Source organism: Ammodytes marinus, assembly GCF_949987685.1.
Source record: "Ammodytes marinus genome assembly, chromosome: 1".
In the NCBI taxonomy this organism is placed as follows: domain Eukaryota; kingdom Metazoa; phylum Chordata; class Actinopteri; order Uranoscopiformes; family Ammodytidae; genus Ammodytes; species Ammodytes marinus.
This window is the reverse complement of record NC_137230.1, coordinates 14626650-14645864: the sequence shown is the minus strand read 5'-3', so window position 1 is coordinate 14645864 and position 19215 is coordinate 14626650. Positions and strand designations below refer to the sequence as shown.

The window sequence follows — 19215 nt, the reverse complement described above, 5'->3', positions numbered from 1 at the left end:
AAGGATTACATTACTCTATATGGCTTGAGTAGACTGTTTCAAAACACAATGGATCCTGTAATCACACTAATGGTTTAATTATCTGCATGTCAACTCATTGTCATTCAAGTGTGTTCCTTTGGGATTTTTCTGTTGTTCTGTACATTTGATATCTATTGCGTTTGTGTCCGTTCTAAGGGAGGAATCCCTACCTCTGGTCACTCTCCCTGAGTTTTCAAAATGTCTTCTTGTTAAAGTTTTTTTTTTCTGATATGCCAATCAAAGAAATAACAAGTACTAATTTTATACTTGTATGGGTGGACTGTTATATTACAGCCAAACCATGGAGATGTCCTCAATACATGTTTTTTTAATGATTAGTTACACTTAGCAAAGAGGCAATGCTGAACAACAGAAATGAGCCAAGAGGTAATTATATTGTTACAGCAACTCATTCCAGTTGCTCTTAAGAGGAAAGATTGGTGACATCCAATGTGAACTCTCATGGCCACGGAACACTTGACTTTAACTTTGGCCAAACTTTCCTACTTTTGATTGAGGATATAATTCCACAGTTCTCTATGAAGATCATATATACAGTATACATGTATAACCAAGTAGAGTGTGTCAGAGAAGCTTTCAGATGGAGCCGGCCATTTAAAAAAGAAAGTGTATTGTACATTAAGGGTCTCCAAAATCAATGTTTTCCCTCCTGGGAAAACTGAAAACCACTTAATAGTGATTTAATTCACAATGTTAACAAAACCAAGCCTTTCAGACAAATGGAAAAAAAAAACTTGGATAAATCACACACAACTCCTGAACACAAGAAGATTTTTATTGCAAAAAGTTGTTCATTCTTTCCTATTAAAAACTTATTTTCTATCCAGTTGATTTTTTTATAAGACTTAATAGGTCACAAACAAAATATCTCGGCTCTGTAATGAAGGCTCACCGATGAATTCTGTTACATTAGCGGCAATTTTGGAAGAAATTAAATGAAATAAAAAAAAGAAGACAAAAGTGGCACTGACAGGATCAATTTCAGCTGGCTGTTTGGACATATTTTCGTCAGTGTTGTTTGGGGGAATGGAAATCTGCAGGAGGGGGAGAGGGGGGGGGGGGCAGCGTGACAAGATTGTGCAACAGTTAAGCTCTTAAATCTCTGCATGAGGATGAGGATAAATGACCGTGACACTAAATAGGGAACATTTCATTTCATAAATTAGGAAAGAAAATGTAATTAGGAGAGAGAGAGAGAGCAGAAGAAAAAAAACAGGAAAACAAGATTCCACAGTATCAGATTTGGATCGAGTTTAAACTTGATAACAAAAATGTCTTCCCGAATAACTTATGAGTTATGAGTATCTGTATATTAGATTCTGTGTATAAAAATACTGCTCGGTCCTCTCCGCACCATCAGAATCTTTTCATCTGTCTGCGCTCCTGTCTTCTCTGCTTCTTCTCGTTGACTTCCTCGGGTGCCGACGGGCTTTCTGCCATAAACCAGGGGCCGAGGAAGTTGACCCACAGCAGGAAGAGGGCACGGGCCGGGGCCTGAAGCAATACACATATGGGGAAAGGCGCAAAAAAAAGGATTAAGAAATCAGGCAGCAGAATAACATCTAATTCATAGGATTTATGAGGGAAAGTGGATTCAGAAATATCTTCACGTTCTCACCAGCAGCCAAAGATACCAGAAATAGGAGGAGATTGCGCTGAGCACTTGCACTATGGCTGTAAGCAGTATGACGTCCTTTAGGTGCCTAAAAGCAGAACACACACACAATAAATTACCTCTGAAAAAAACAACACAGAGAGGAACTTTCAACAAGGGCAAAAGTTAAGTTTCAAAAGACACAATGAATTCCAGGGGTTCTCCAACCACACAAAACAGACTGTGACTGCATTTTTTTTTAAACATAGACTGCAAAGCTTCCTGTCCCCCAATTGCTCCTTCAGTCAGAGATTAAGGATGGACTACTGTAAATGTACCTTGGTAGGTAAAACCCAGGGCAAAAAAATAACTCTTAAGCACTTGATAAAGGTATGAATACATAGATATACATAACACCTACTGTACAAACACTGTAAATCAATGTCTCCTTCCCTGGCAAACCACCTCAGCTCAGGCATAGACAATAGGCCTATGTGCCCCTCGTTCACCAGAAAAATTCCCAATTTTTTTTTTTAAACTCTTTTGGGTGATTGCATACTCTGCCATGCCCGACTCCATGTTCAAATCTATTCCTCCGTCCACAAGACTTCCATCCTCAGCAAACACCGCCTTGGCCATGGCAGACATGGAGCGGTAACTCCCAATATATACGGCCAGTGCAAACGCCAGATGCAGCTACAGAAGGAACATACAAAATATACAAGGTTCACAGGTCAGGGAGGTGAGCAGTGTCTCAGGAAATTAGATATGTGGAAAATGTGGATTTTCTAAAGATCCCATAAATAATTCCTTGATTAAATACACTCACCCATGTCCAAAATGTAGACGAACTGTAGAAAATCAAAAGATTTACAGCAACGTATATTGCCTGCAGAGTAAAAGCAGTATATTTGAAGTGTGGTTGAATAATATGAAGCTATGATCGAGCTGCAATGATTAGTTGATTGACAGAACTGGACACAATTTGATCATCGAAAAATTATCTGGTTCCAACTTCTAATATTTACTTCACTATGTCAGTAAGAAAAAAAACAGCCCACAGATTTACAGATAATTGACTATATGAAAGCACTATTGCTTGTTGGCAAAGTAATAAACAAACCCAGATCCACTATTTAAGTTTTTTTTTTTATGACAGACACAGCATTGAGGTTCTTACATTTGCTCCTAGGATGACTCGTGTGTAGAACTTCAGCGTTGCCGCGTTCTCCTCATGAATTTGCTTCTTCCCCTTTGTGCCAACTTTACCTTTGGGCTATTTGGGCAAAACACAATCAACAGCCATATCAACAAAATCAGTGCACTTTGATTAAAAAGCTTTTCTGACATGCCTTTCCTGTCCTGTCACTAGGACAGTCAGACTTCCACTGGATATTCAACTTCAGTGTGAAACTCTTGACTGATATTTGGTTTGTTCCTTTTTGCAAAAGGGAGATGAAAGCAAATGCAGGATCATCTATTTTTTATGGGAAATGCTCACAGGTTACATAAAATATTGTAACTTCCCAACTTTAATATAGGCAGGCTAGATGTAAGCCTTTAAAAAAATGCCAATCATAAAGTATTGACAATATCTTACAAAAAACTGGAAAATTACACCAATTACTTTGGGTTAGGGACAATTTTGCATAAGACATGACTTCTTGGTGCAGTGATATAGCAAGAAAATCTACTTCAAATTTCTAAAAATATGTAAATATGTTTTTGTTGGGTGTGTCACTAGTTTAGAATTATTAATTTGAATGCCTTTTAATACCAATGAATGCCTTATTATTTTTTTTAGATTAACTTGTTCAAAGACTGATAGACTTTTTAAGGATCTGTAGGAACCCTGGAAGGCGTGCAGACTCTTTTAAAAACTGTGCATAGAATGTGGGTTTATTATGTTGCTTTTGGTCAGTTTTGTGTTTGTTTACTGTAGCCTACGTGTTTGAACCTCCTTGCAAAGTTGTGTATAGGCCTAGTTAAATACATGTTGCAATTTTTAATTAGGCTAAATTATTATTCATAATCAGTAGGAATGGGATTGAGATTACATGGACACCTGTACCTAACTGCACACATATTCGACTAGTGGTTAACCTTGCTTTTAATTATCACACGCACCACTTTTCATAACAAGAATTTGTGAAATATTCTCGATTTTTCTTTTCTCTTCATTTGTTGTATTAGGATCCCATTCCCTGATCAGCCCACGTTTGCTTCTGGATCGTGGCAGAGGTCTCATTGCAGCTCAGTGATTTTGCAAAGCAGCAGCATCTGTAATGAACTGTTATAGTGAATGTGTCGTGAATGAGTTGCTGCTGTCTGATGTCAGCTGCTTCATGTGTCTGGACTCTCACCGCCATCGCCTCTCTGTCCCCGCTGCTGTAGATCGCTAGAGCCGCGTCCGCTTTGACATCGACCCGTGACAGCTCCGCCGCTTTTCGCCCTTTAATGTCTCACTGCATCAAAGGAGAAACTCACCAGTCTCCCTGCAGTGGGATTTCTTGTAACACATCAGCGTTTAGGATTGTGAAGGGGATCAACATATCCGGCGCGTGAAAGTGTCGTCATCAATTCGAAAGCTGTTCGTGACCATTTTTTTGGTGACAGGATACCACCTGCTGGTCTTTTTATTTATTTATTTAATTTTTTATTTGATATATGACGGCCTGTATTTATGATATATGAATAGTTCAATTATTAACGTTACATACAGAAATTATTTCGTGATGAGAAATATTAGAAAATTGCATGAATGCCAGTAAGTTATTTATTAATATATTTAATCAATAAACTAATTGTTTTTACTTATGCACTTTTGTACTTTACATGAGTAATTCCATTTCATGATACTTAACTAAACTACGAGTGTTAGAATAAAGTGGTCAATAAATAGTAGGCTAGTAAAGAGAGATGCTATGTATTTGGTAAAACCATACACCTATTTGATTATAAGCGGGAACCCCATGTTTCTTGAAATGCTTTTTTGACCCTTCTCCGCCACTGTAGCCGAAACAAAACCATGTCAACAGGAGGAGACTTCGGTGAGCAAGCCTCGGTTTGCTTCACTGTAAATCAAATGACAGTACAGTAAGTCAGTGAACATCACTGTCGAGCCGACACCATGGAGTACTTGCTTCAGGTGAAAATAGGCGCCCTGATCGGTTTGTTGCTCCTGACTCTTCTTTTTGGATTCATCCCCGCCAGACTCAAATGGTTCAGAGACACAAATGGGACAGGTTAGTGACCTAGCCTATAACATAACAAAAACAGCTTGGATATCGTTAACATTGGTGTGCATTAAGTACGTCTATACGCTACCGATCTGTTATAGGCTATAGTCCTTTTTTATGAAGAGGGGGCATTGAAGTTACCTCTTATTTCAGATAAACAACATGAATTATGACGTAAATATTCATCGGTTTACATTGATTGGATTACCTGTTGCTTAAATACACCTATGCCGAAATACATAAGAAAAGTCACTGATTAAGTTGAAGCGTTTTCCTGTTCTTTCACGTGTTTCTTTACGCAGGGAAACAATCGAAACCTTAAATAGCCAGAAATGTAAATGGGGTTTGGTGATTTGGTGGCGGAAGATAAGCCGTCCGTCTAACTGCATCAACAGTTTTAGCTGTAGAATGTGTAGATAGTGTTGTAAAGGCCATTCACCGCTATTGATTTTATCAGCTGTCAAACAGAAACATTAACGAAGTGATAACAGAGTAGTGGTAAATGTGGTCAATAAAATGGTGGGGTTCAATCATTCTTCAGAAGTCAAACAACCACCATTATAAACTAAAAGTTCATCCGGAAATGTTTTAATGATATGTTTACTTTCAGTATTTCACTGATGATCTGTTTACTTACTTACTTATACTTATATATGTAATGTGTAGGCCTATGTTTAATAATCAAAACCTTCCTCTCACCCCTGAGCTGGAGTCACCTGACAGGGATGAAGCTGAAGCCCAAAGCCTTTCTTAGCACATGCATGGTCACATTTCATTTAATGTATGGCTTAACGAGCCTGTCTGGAGGGTGAACTTTGGTTTTCCCTAAAAGGAAGTGAAAGTGTGTGTGTGTGTGTGTGTGTGTGTGTGTGTGTGTGTGTGTGTGTGTGTGTGTGTGTGTGTGTGTGTGTGTGTGTGTGTGTGTCAGTGCCCCGCTGACTCATGTTGACTCCTTTGATTTCATAATTGTGATCTGTCTCAAGATCTTCCAACATTTAGCAGGGCGGCAGTGGCGAAGTGGATTTATCAGGGCGGCAGTGGCGAAGTGGGTAGGGAGATCGCCTCTGGAGTGCAGGGTCGGAGGTTTGATTCCCCGCCTGCCCGCCACATGTCGAAGTGTCCCTGGGCAAGACACTGAACTCCAAATTGCTCCCGATGGTTCAGAAAGCGCCTTGCATGGCAGCTACTGTTAAGATATAAAGTGCTTTGGAAGCGCATTGTGAAGCGCTTTGTGATCCTGGTCTGTGAAGGGCGCTCTATAAATAAAGCTTACTTACTTACTTACATAGTATAATTAGTAAAGGAATGGCAGTGATTTCGTAGGTCTATACATTCACTTAGGGAATCATGATGCACTAGGCTAGGGGATATTATTTCTGAGTAATGCTCAAAATAAAGACATAGCAAAGGCTAAACTTTGTAAAAATGTGTTTTTACTCTGCATCTGTGGTCTGTAGTAATTAATTGAACCATTGTGTGTAAGTTCATGCTGAGACACAAAGATGTTTTTGTCATTGTCCATTCACAGAACTCCACCGCACAGTCCTGAGTTTGATCAGCTGTTTTGCTGGAGGGGTGTTCCTGGCAGCATGTTTGCTTGACATCATTCCTGATTATCTGTCAGACATTAAAAGTGAGCTCGATGCCCGGGGCTTGGAGGTACGTTCAACTGTTGGCTGATTCCAACAAATCCAGGGTCTGATGAAAATGTCACGTGTAAAAAAGAAAAAAAAATACCAATATACTTTTTTTGTTTTGTTTCTTTTTCAATTAAGCTATTATTTATTTTGTCTATCAAATGTCAGAAAGTAGTGCATCTAATCTTCTCAGAGTCAAAGTTGAACTAAAAAAAATCAAGTTCAAATGAATTGTTATTCCAACCAGCAGTCTGTAAATGTTATATTCTCAATGATTAAACACATGAATCCCTCCCATTTGAGTAGAGTTAAGCTGCAGCCAGATAATGTTGTGTGATGTTTTTCATTGATAATTTAAATGGATATCAACAAATCATCAAGTAGCACTTGAACAATTGTTGGCAATTAATTTTTACAACTTTGCAGTAACTGTATTCTTCAAGACTACATTTTCTCCAGTTGCTTTGGACAGAGCAGAACACTTTAAGAAAGCCTATACTTGATGACTAAGGTTCTTTACAGACATACTGTGCTTAAATGCCTTTCTCTGTTCCCTTAATTCTCTCTCAGACTGATTAATCCCTCCATGTCGGTCTCAAACAGACCGATTTCCCACTTGCAGAGTTCATCATTGCTGCCGGCTTCTTCATGGTCCTCATACTGGAGAGGATCGTCCTCAACTGTCGGGACATGGGAGGGTCAGAGGAGGAGAGGACACCCATCATGGCTGACAACAGAAATGGACACGGCCATGGGCACGGGCACAGCCCTGATCTAGAGGGCAGCGGCCACCACGTCCATGTGGACTTCCAGGCCCACTCCCCCTTTCGTTCCTTCATGCTCTTCCTCTCCCTCTCACTCCACTCAGTCTTTGAGGGTCTGGCTATCGGCCTGCAGAACACCGACTCAAAGGTAAGAAGACAGACAGGGCTTCACTCTTCTCCTGATGCATTTGCAAAGTTGTTTACATCCATCTTACAGTTTTCTTCTTCCCTGCATCTCTTGCATTGCTGCATATCTCTGCATGTTACCGCCTGTAGATAGGTGGTAGAAAATGACACCATTGGCCTGACTGTGTACGGTAGTCACCCACACATAGAAAAAGATCTCCAATGAGCTACTAGAGGTTTAAAAACTCCACAAGTTCTGAAGAATATACAGCATGTGTTGTTTTCTCCGCTTAACTTATTTAAGGTTAACTATTTGGTTTCTTGAGGCTTTGTTACGTGTCATACCCTTTGTAAACATCCGTCTTATCAAGGTGCTGTACAAATAAAGCTGGTATCATATTCACAGCTCTCAGTTGTTGCCAGAAAGTAGCACTTCAGAATGGTTTGGCAGGAACAGAATCTCACTGTCACGATAACAGTTAGGATCTCATTTTAAAGGGAAAGTATATACAGTAGTACAGGGAAACATTTAACTCAATTATTGAATATTACAAAAACAAACAAAGCTAAAACAACAAGAGGTCAGAGAATAATTTCATAAGTAAGAACCATGGAAGAAAATGGCAAATTACAATAAAAGTTAAAAAACAAAAACAAAAGTTTACGAAAGTGGATGAAATGCTGGTCAAACGCCTGTGTAGTTGAACTGAGTGTAGGGGAGTCAGCATATAGAGTATCTTAACACTGAACTGCAGTGGTAGAATGATGTGAAAATGTCCTCATGATGTGGTCGTTTTGCACTCGTATAACTGCTGGATGTGGTTCCACTAAGGCACTAGAGGTTTCACTAACTTTGTAGCTTTTGACTGCAAGGGAACAGTGAAACAATGGTTTCTCAGTTTCGTCAGGCTGTGAGTTCATGTTAAGTGCAGATTGCAGTATAATGGGCTCCTTTAAACTCAGTTGTCATTTATATTGATTAATATAATCATGTACAATGACTCCCTTCCGTGCTGGCAAAAGAGACCCCTTCTAACAGGAGGAAATTGACTAGTAGGGAAATTTATATTCTTTGATTTTTAATGAATATTTGATGTTTATTTCTTTGCTAGCAACATCACACTTTTCCTTAAGAGATGAATAAAGTAACTTATTATGTATGTATGTATGTATGTATGTATGTATGTATGTATGTATGTATGTATGTATGTATGTATGTATGTATGTATGTATGTATGTATGTAAGTATGTATGTATGTATGTATGTATGTATGTATGTATGTATGTATGTATGTATGTATGTATGTATGTATGTATGTATGTATGTATGTATGTATGTATGTATGTATGTATGTATGTATGTATGTATGTATGTATGTATGTACTCTATCTATCTATCTATCTATCTATCTATCTATCTATCTATCTATCTATCTATCTATCTATCTATCTATCTATCTATCTATCTATCTATCTATCTATCTATCTATCTATCTATCTATCTATCTATCTATCTATCTATCTATCTATCTATCTATCTATCTATCTATCTATCTATCTATCTATCTATCTATCTATCTATCTATCTATCTATCTATCTATCTATCTATCGACATCCATCCATCCAATAGAAATAACGCCTAAAGCCTCTTTGTCTTCTGCAGGTGTTAGAGATTTGCATCGCTATACTCGTCCACAAGAGCATCATCGTGTTCAGCCTGTCTGTGAAGCTGGTCCAGAGCGCGGTTCGCCCGCTATGGGTGGCCACTTACATCGGCGTGTTCGCCATGATGTCCCCTATAGGCATCGCCATCGGCATCAGTGTGATGGAGGCTAGGCTAGCAGCTGGAGCCCTGATACAGGCCGTGCTTGAGGGGCTGGCCGGGGGGACGTTTATTTACATCACCTTCATGGAGATCCTCCCACATGAGCTCAACTCCCCCGGGAAGCAGCTCCTCAAGGTGCTCTTCATCCTACTGGGCTTCACTGTCATGGCAGCTCTGACGTTTCTGGGCTGAAACTGAGACCATATTTGTCATATCAGCCGATGGTCTGACGATGTGACCTTGGCCCTTTGTTCTGACTGCTGCCGCTTCCACCCCAAAGTGTGTGGGTGAGTTTTGTACATTCTGTCAACTATCTTCAAGTGACAAAGGTTCACTGCTGCACTGTAACTTCCAACTCTGGAGTTTTTAATCGTCAAACTGACGCCGACGACAGATGTTGGTGTTTTATTGCTTTTAATATACTTAAAAAAAATATCTGAATATGTACTGTATATCATTTATCACTGGCCTTGTTTTCAAACACTCAAACTCAACCACTTTCTTTGACCTTTGACACTGTTGAGAAAACCACAGGAAACAAAGGAACACTTTATGTCTATACAGTATGATACCATTTTATTAATTCATTCATGTCAGTTTATCAGAACCTCCACATCTTTATTGTTTACATTTTACTTGAAACAAATATGGAAATGGGAAGCTACTTGTTTTCTGTTTGTGCCTTCACCTTTGTCGAAGTATTTCACATGGTACGTTCTTCACTGTAGGCTCGGCTGGATGGTTGGCCTTCGTGAATAGTTTTTATTGGTGTTTCTGCTGACCCACTTCTCTTTTTTCCTCAATGCATAAAGCCTTTACCAATGCATATATGCTTTTAAAAAGTAGATTTGAGCTTTGAGCTGCTTTTTTACTTCTCATTACAAACTAGATCAACATGTCCATGACTTTTCCATTACACAAGTGTAAATGTTCACTGATTCCCTGGTGCCTTAAAAAGTGTTATGCCAAAAAACAACAAAAATATGCATGATTTTTATTTATTTATTATTCTGTTTGCTGAATAATCTCTTCCAATCAGTAAAGCTAAAATATAATTGGCTTAATTTAAACAAGTTCACCTGTATTGTTTACATGTTGACCTTTGCCTGGCTATAACCCATGCTGTTTTTAACCTTTGTCTACTCTACCTATACCAGGTTGTTTGTCCACTGTGCATATAGACAATATTAACATGTATTAAAACACATCCTTCTCCATAAATGCAGTTTCTTAAGTCTATACTCTTATTGTGAAAACATACAGATGTTTTTCGTATTACATTTTATAAAGAGCATATCAACACAGTTAAAAAGTTTACCTGGAACTGAAAGCTTTTCGCCTTCACCCTACTCACATTCAAAGTCAACCATGTTTCCAACTTGTTCAAAATTCCATTTTTAGATAGTCACATGACAGCTCAGATTGCTTCCTCATGAGAACAAGTAGAAGGAAGTGGTGTGATGGGGTCATGAAACCATTGTACACATCAGCAAAAAAAAAATGCCAACTTAGATGTGGCACTCATCATGTATTGTGCAACATTTGTCATCTGATCAAGACTTGATAAAACTGTTCCCCAAAACAAAAGCCACAGTTTTCACTTCAGTGTTGTTAATGTGCTCCTTTTGCATTTGAATGTATAAAAGTAGTTTGTACACACACATCGTCTTTCTTTCTGCAAGTTCAATGACAATTATGATTTCGTGCATTTGCCTTATTATGGTTATCCATCTCATGAGATGTCCGTTGTGTAAACTTGATCAGAGTAAAAATAAAATATTATATTCCTGCCCTTGTGTTGTGTGTGTGTGTGATAAAAACAAAAGTTGCAGTCTTATACTATCATATCATATATTAAGTATATTAAAGCTAATTGCAATTTTGAAAACATATTTTGTTGTCTACAAGGGAAGTGTGTAATCGTGCCTATTTGTTTGTGCTATGGTAAGAATAGTACCCCTTAAGACCATAATTCCCAGATTTTAGCTAAGATAACTGTATTACTTGGTACTGATCTGGGGGATTTAATACCATTTGGATAATGTGGCAGCAGATTGCTGGTGCCACTAGGTGGAAGTGTCGATCCTCTCATTGCTAACTCCCTGCAATAAGGACAGAATTTCATGGAAGCAGGCGTAGAGGGCCTGGAATTTTACTTTTATGATTATACATCAGTAGTGCTGCACATTTAGGATTACTAATGAGACATTTTAATTAGACGTTTTTAAAAGCTGTCTGGTTGCCTTGCTTAATTTGCCGTTCTCACAAATATCCACAGGTGTGAATAATGTCTGCAGAAAAGAAAATGCCTATTTGCCCATTCAGATATTCCTGTGAATTTAAGTTTCTATCATTTCTTTTTTTAAATCACTTTTGTAATAGTCATATGATTTAATTTGCAGTGGTTTAGATTTGTAGCTACTTTTCTACTTTTCAACCCTGTATACTCTGTCAAGTATCCATGGTTGTATATATACAGTATATAACTAATATAACTCACATACTTCCCTTTAATATGCATTTTCACAAAGTTTAAACATAACATAACACTGACAGGAACCATTTAATTTAGTACTTTTGATTCTTCAAGTAGGCTAACTTTTGCTGATAGGCTACATACTTTTACTACGGAAGTATGGTTTTGGATGCTGAACTTTTACTTGTACTGGACTATATTCACAGAGTTGAATTATTTTCGCTCAAGTAAAGGATCTGAAACTTCTTCGGCCTCTTTGTGGCTTGCAGTGACATAACCGACAGGAATTCCGACAAAAGCACTTGTTTAGCCGATGTCCAATGTGATACATGGAGGCTTTGTTAACCCTCTGTGTGTATCTGCGAAGGGAATAGGAGGTTAAATCATTAGCGTCCACTAATGAGAGATGCAGATGGAGGGACAATGGCACAGTACTGTACATCCGCCAGGTCAGGATGACAGAGGCCTCAGTGTGTGGAGCAGGGAGACCCGGCACAGCATCAAGCTTTGGTGGTGGATGGAGGGCTTTCTCTCCTCACCCACAGCTCATTAACCTCTTCTATCAGCTCAACTAGAGACCACTCAACTGTGTTCTGCTCTTCCTTTTTGCTCTCTCAGATTATGTCAGCCTGCTCTTTTCGAACCTTATTCCTGGGGTGCACAATGTCAATAGGGAAGAGAGTAAAAGTATCAGTTTATGATTAATAATGCACAATTCAGTTATGTTCTTTTGTAAATATAGTTTCAAGACATTTTTAAAAGAAAGGAATTATTTTCCATTTTGGGAGAAACACCTTCTTGCCAAGCAATGGTTAGGTTAGCTTAGCTTAGCAGAAAAGACTGTGGGCAATTACTGTAATTAATGATTGGCCCTAAAAGAGAGGCGAGCTGTCTGATGTTGTTCAATCATGGATAGGTAATCCGTGATCTGGGTCCCCAAACAAGTGGTTCCCTTCTAATGAGGATTTCAAAGAATGTGCATAGAGGAATGTGTAATGAAAGGTTAGAAGTGTGAGTCTCTCTCTCTCTCTCTCTCTCTCTCTCTCTCTCTCTCTCTCTCTCTCTCTCTCTCTCTCTCATATGACATGTCCACAGGGTCAGGGTTAGCACAAGTATCAAAGCTCAAATCCCACCTTTCGTGTCACATGTGCTCGGTTCAAGTCCAGTCTGAATATGGGGGACACAATAGAGGCAAGCGGTACGTGAGAGACAGAAGGAGAAGGACAAGAAAATCAGCAAATTCTCCAATTTGATCAATCAGCTGGATACTGCACATGAATAGGACAAACATTAAAATGACCTTCTTTATGTATCCTCGCATTGTGTAATGCCTCTTTGAAATGCAGTTATGTTGGCTTGTGTTTCAAATTGAAATGACCATTAGTCCAGCGTAGCTACCGTGGCCCAGAAGCACAAAAAATGTGTCTCAACAATAGTGCTTTTTTAACACGGTTTTAGAATGTGGTGTTGTGTTTTTTTCTGTTTGGCTAATGTGTTAATGATTTGTGTGAAACATGTTTATGGCCTTCTGTGAAATGTCAATGTGTTTTTTTGTAATGTTGATGTGATTGTTTAAAATGGTGTAATGTTTTCTACCTTATTTAGCCTATATATGTTCTATCCAGTGTTGTTGTTGTGTGATCACTGCACCGCATGACCAAAGTGATAGGTTGGTCCGACCCACCTGTCCTCCTCCATGCTATAGCTTCCCCCTTCATTTCTCAGTTTGCATTGTGTAGATTAGCCACCATGTTGTAATCCACTGTGTCATTCTTAATCCTGACGTTTTCAGTAGCTCCTCCCCTCCTGGTCCACTCTCCTCCTGTTGTCTCTCATGCCACTTGGTCTACTCCTCTCATCACGTCTGCTCAAGGTAAGTCTGCTCGGCTCTTTTGCTAAAATTACCCCAAGATAAAGCTAAAATGATGAGAACTCTAGGGATGTTGGTTGCATTTAGTGGGAGAATTCAAAAGGCAATCGATAAAACAAAACTGGTGTCATAAGCATTGTTTTCATTGGATTGGATGGATGTAGTAACTAGACTTAACTTAACACCTACAAAGAGTTTATGTGTAATTGACAATAATTAGTCAAATATGTTTTTGTTTTTTTTGGAGAATGATTTTAGGTGAAATTGCTTGCTCAGCAGTACTGTGTACACCTTCAATGTCCCATGTTCAGTAAACGGAGCTGTGTTCTACTAATAAGACAGCAGTTATATTAAAGGTGCTACGAGGAACATTTTAATATTTCTGAAACACATTTTTCTGATGTTCATAAGTCACATGTTACAGCAAACGAATGCTATCTTTAAAATAATTTTTCTAAATGCCTTTGTCATAGGTTTTTCTTTGCACAATTTGTACAACGTGAATCAAAATAATGTTTTGTTCAATATTGAAATATATTGACGTTTCTGTATATTTTCATAAACAATAACACATTAGTTTGTCTTTTACCAAACGAGCAAAAACATATGTTGGTTGTTTCTACATGTCGAATCAAACAGGATATATTTGGTATTCCAAGATTCTGGAAATACCTTCAGAACTGCAGTCAGTGTTGTTTCAACATCTTCTGCAATTTTCAAATATTACCATGCTTTAGTTTGTCAAAAACCTCAATGTGATTGAAATGTAATGGTATGAGTTGAATCCAAATGGGAGATAAGTGGTAAGTAGATAGCCTATGTTTATTTGTATTTATTTGGCTTTTATATAAGAGCATGGTCGCTCCACTGATGAGCAAATTAAAATAAACGGTTTGATGTGCTCATGTTGTTGTTGTGCCAATTCTTCTGTCTTTCACAGTGTTGGTGAAGCTTCTGTGCGACGCTGAAACCATGGCTGCTGTAAGTTGAATAAGCCCTTGACTGTCACCTTGTCTGTGTTTCATTGGGCCCTGAGTCAAAAAGTAGCAGCTTTTGGAGGTTTGACTGTCAGTGCATGATGCTGCTTAATGCTGTTGTTGTGCCAGTAGATGCTGGCTCTGGGATGTACCCTTAAGCTGTTTTCAAGAAGTGGGCTTAACAAGTCCTTTCTGTAATCATGTGAAGAGGCTTAAGCAGCCATTCACTGGTGTGCATCGTTGGGGGGTCTGGTGGTCTGCTCCGGCTCAGATGGGTCGTGGGTTCTCAACTCAAAGTCATTGTAGTAGTGACTTTTTTCCATTGAAGTAGTCAAGCATTAGACCATGTGTCACTCTTTTTGTGTTTTTAAAGAACTGCAGCTATACTGAGGGAATAAAGCACAGTGATGTTAAAGGGGCATAACACAGAAAACAAAGGAGGTGTGTTAGTGTATAGGGCAGTATACTGCAAAAAAACAAACTAGAGGAAAATCTGATAACGACTGTCTTTATGCAGACTGGATCTTTTCGTGTGGTGTCCGAGGATGAGCAGGCCATGAGGTCCAAGCTGGAGCATCTGACCGTTAAGGACCATGGGCCTGTGTTTGGGCCGTGCCAAAAACTGCCCGGCCACACTGTGCAGAAGGTATACACAATAGAAATAAACAGCAGCATATTACAAATGAGTTCCAATGAGTAACACTTTTTCTATGTTTTTTTTCTCTTGTACAGGCAAAGGATGAGCTGAGTGAGACGGAGGAGAGGCGGGCGTCATCACTGAAGGACCTGCGGGCCATGATAAAGGAACGCGCCGCGGAGGGAGACGACCTGGCCAAACTGGTGCTGGAGAACTTCGGGGACAAGCCGGACTCTCTGCTGCTGCGCTTCCTCAGAGCTCGCAAGTTTGAAGTGGGCAGAACCCACGATCTCATGAAGGGTTAGTATAGTGGAATACAGCAACTTATTTAGTCCCCACAAGTTCATGTCACATTTCTATTTCAGTTAGAGAAGCAAACTGACAGACATCAAAATTGCCATTTGAATTGATTTAGTTTCTGCAGACATTTTGCAATAGTTTGAGTAATTATTAGAGGTCACTGCATTTGCGCTCGTTTGCATGAATCCCGCCCCCATCGCAGAGACAAGGAGACATGAGTTCATTAATTGGAGGCTTTGTAGATGCTTCTGAGCTTCCCACCTGACAAAGCCCTCTTTTGTGTTCAAAAGGGGCAACAGGTTTGCTTTACTGTGAACCCCACAGTGTTCTCCTGGGAACTTCCCAGCACATGTGCTGAGAACGTAATGTAAGGTAAAAATCAGCCAAACTTAAACCAAAAATGACCCAGATTTAAAGCTACCATCACCCCTAATTCTAAATCTAAACTTTAGTCTAATGACATAATAAAATACTGTAAACTCAACCATAACTTCAACTGTAACCATGGACTCTTTGATGCTCACAAAGATGGGAGCACAAGAGTTCACACACACAAACGAACACACACACACTTATGAACATCAATGCAGAACTTGTTAGTGTGGGAGGGGAATGTGATGTGAACGTGAACTTGTTTTGCGGGGTTAATTGCTTCTTGGGAGTAAAACACCAAACACATGCACTTCAAAACCTCTCTCTCACACACATACACTCACACACACTCTGGGTTAATTGGGGCCTCAATATAAAGAGGCTGAGAGCAGCACTGTGGGTGCACAGACACAGTGGTGTCATTGTGTTTGTAAATCATTAGAGCCACGTAAGAGAAAGCATATTTCAATGTGTGTGTGTGTGCGTGTGTGTGTGCGTGTGTGTGTGTGTGTGTGCGTGTGTGTGTGTGTGTGTGTGCGTGTGTGTGTGCGTGTGTGTGTGTGTGTGTGTGTGTGTGTGTGTGTGTGTGTGTGTGTGTGTGTTCTGGGGGATCCTCAGGTTACGTGCGCTTCAGGAGGGAGTATCCTGAGCTGTTTGAGAACCTGACCCCTGAAGCAGTCCGCAGCACCATTGAGGCGGGTTACCCTGTGGTTCTGCCCAGCAGGGACAGGTTCGGCCGTGTAGTCCTGCTCTTCAACATCGAGAACTGGGACCTGGAGGAGATCACCTTCGATGAGGTATCTGTAAAGCAGCCCACTGAGCACACCTGCACACCCTTTGTCTTCTTAAGTGCACCAGAAATGTTAAAAATTAACCAAAAGTCCTAATGTGTGTGTGTGTGTGTGTGTGTGTGTGTGTGTGTGTGTGTGTGTGTGTGTGTGTGTGTGTGTGTGTGTGTGTGTGTGTGTGTGTGTGTGTGTGTGTGTGTGTGTGTGTGTGTGTGTGTGTGTGTGTGTGTATGTGTGTGTGTGTGTGTGTGTGTGTCACAGATCTTAAGAGCGTACTGTGTGATCCTGGAGAAGTTGCTGGAGAACGAAGAGACCCAGATTAATGGCTTTGTGCTGATCGAAAATTTCAAGGGCTTCACCATGCAGCATGCCTCAGGAATCAAGCCAGCCGAGCTCAAAAAGATGGTGGACATGCTGCAGGTCAAGGCTGACTCACAACAGAATTGTGATGATGCGTGAAACCTCAGAGCTGTTTTTGAAGATATTTTTTGCTTTGTATGTGTGTCTGTGCAGGACTCTTTCCCCGCCCGTTTCAAGGCGGTCCACGTCACTCACCAGCCCTGGTACTTCACCACAACATACAATGTGGTCAAACCCTTCATGAAGAGCAAACTGCTGGAGAGGGTAAACGGATGGGGGAACCATTGCTATCAACCCCTTTTAATCTCATTTAGACATTCACTTTGTTTTTCTGACACTTTCATCCAACTTTGACATCATTCATTTGCCCAGGTGTTTGTCCACGGTGACGAGCTGGACAACTACATCAAGGAATTCGACGCAGACATCCTGCCTTCAAATTTCGATGGGAAAGCCTCTGTCGCCGACTGCCACACCATCGCCACTAAGCTGTTTGGCTCCGAAGACACTGCCCTCTGAACAGAACAAGGCCTCCAATTTCAAACCCAAGAGTTATAGTGCCCTTCACTTTAGGTGTTTCTTTTGTGGTCAGATCACATACATGGTCTACTTGGAAGCTAGGTTGACTTATGTATTATTATTCAGGCAGTTCTTTTGTGCAAAAAAAATAATAGAAGTATCTAGAGTCTGGAGCAGGGGCCCGTTCTGTATGGAATTTGAGTCATTTATGGTTGATGTATAAATGGGAAAAGAAAAAAGGATGTTTAGATATTACAGAAAGAAAGATTGGTGGTTAATGTTTGTTTTATTTTTGTTTTTTACAATGCTGAAATTCTTCACGTTACTTTTTCAAGCAAAGGGGAAATGAGGGAGTTGATAAGGTAAAGTAGCTTATGTCAGGCGGAGTTCGTTTCGGAGTTTGACTCATTTTTCATAGCTTACTTCCCAGCCTTGTGCCTACAATCCTGACAGATGAACTAGTCCAGAAGTGTTTCACAGTCTTGGGGGTATTTAAGAAAGATATGAAGAGATGATGGATAGATAAGCCTGCATTTGATTATTGTTTTAGGAGCAGTGGCCTCCTGATGCAGTGCCATAGTTGTGTTCTGTCTCAACAGCCTTGTTTGAGTTGTGAAACTCAGATGCCTCATGTACACCACAAAGATCCTTTCTGCAGTTTACATTGTATTTTGGATGTTTTCAATTAAATAGATTTTTTGTGTGTGTCTGTAGTTTTATACGAAGTGTCCTTTTTATCATTAGTCTTCCTGTTATTTCACCTAACCTGATGAGTGTTTCATAAACCAAGATTACCACTTAAACAAGGCTTAATTCTGTTTCATAGAAGGAGATCTAAATGTCTCCGACCTACCTATATCACATATAGAAATTTTATAAATACACTGCTACAAGGAAAAGTACTGCATTTAAATTGTATTAAGGTAAAATAACAAAACTATTAGCATTTAAATAGTTAAAGTACCCAAAGCAAAAGTACTCAGTATGCAGCATGATTCATTTGAGAATAATGTGTAATATTTAAGTGGATGATAATTGTAATTGACTAATGTGCATATCCCTTTAATGTTGCAGCTCGTAAAGGTGGAGTTAATTTAAATTACCCTAAACCCGCTGTGTAGCTCAATCTATTATAATATATCCTACTGTATTAGTTATGGCTATTTTGAAATAATAATCTTAATCTGTAAAGTTACAAGAAAGAAAATGTAAACAATAAATGTATGGAATAAAAAGTACAATATTTATTTCTGGAATGTAGTGGAGAAGAAGTATAGTAGTAAGTATATACTGTACGTTACATAAAATGGAAATACTATTAAAAGTGAAGAACAAGTAGGCCTACATTAAATCATACTAAAGTGCACCTCGATCTTCAAACTTCTTTGCAGGGGCTTAGCAGCTAATTGGCCATAACTCGTTCACCCTTCATTCAATCATCATAAAACATTGAGGATAACTGCAGAACTTGTGTGGTTGTATAATTTATATCTAATTTGCATGAAATACAGTTGTGACATATTTTTGGATCTCAACCGATCATCACTAAATTTGGTATAGCATACATCCTTAGGGGAATGACATACATACACACGTGTATAGAATTTCAGCAACATTGGTCAAGAAACATTGACCAAACGTCTTCCCATGGGCAGGGCTTGGCTGCTAATTTGACACAACTTTTTGAC

At 39.4% G+C, this 19215-nt stretch overlaps 3 protein-coding genes across 3 annotated transcripts; 2 read left to right on the top strand and 1 right to left on the bottom strand.

Moving 5' to 3' along the window:
* Positions 1 to 806: 806 nt before the first annotated feature.
* On the bottom strand, positions 807 to 4166 carry tmem208 (transmembrane protein 208). The gene is made up of 6 exons (XM_080034537.1): positions 4000 to 4166; positions 2817 to 2912; positions 2466 to 2525; positions 2196 to 2332; positions 1661 to 1745; positions 807 to 1536 (listed from the first exon to the last, which is right to left on the bottom strand). Exons 1-6 carry the CDS (start codon positions 4003 to 4005, stop codon positions 1399 to 1401), a joined length of 522 nt encoding a protein of 173 aa, XP_079890663.1. The 5' UTR covers positions 4006 to 4166; the 3' UTR covers positions 807 to 1398.
* Positions 4167 to 4685: 519 nt separating this feature from the next.
* slc39a1 (solute carrier family 39 member 1) lies at positions 4686 to 11018 on the top strand. The gene is made up of 4 exons (XM_080038009.1): positions 4686 to 4881; positions 6404 to 6534; positions 7116 to 7424; positions 9067 to 11018. Exons 1-4 carry the CDS (start codon positions 4767 to 4769, stop codon positions 9418 to 9420), a joined length of 909 nt encoding a protein of 302 aa, XP_079894135.1. The 5' UTR covers positions 4686 to 4766; the 3' UTR covers positions 9421 to 11018.
* A 4044-nt stretch (positions 11019 to 15062) lies between these two features.
* LOC307261229 (retinaldehyde-binding protein 1-like) lies at positions 15063 to 17527 on the top strand (the record flags this gene model as incomplete). Its single annotated transcript, XM_080041719.1, has 6 exons — positions 15063 to 15197; positions 15284 to 15488; positions 16479 to 16657; positions 16910 to 17068; positions 17162 to 17272; positions 17381 to 17527. 6 exons carry the CDS (start codon positions 15063 to 15065, stop codon positions 17525 to 17527), a joined length of 936 nt encoding a protein of 311 aa, XP_079897845.1.
* Between the last annotated feature and the right edge of the window lie 1688 nt (positions 17528 to 19215).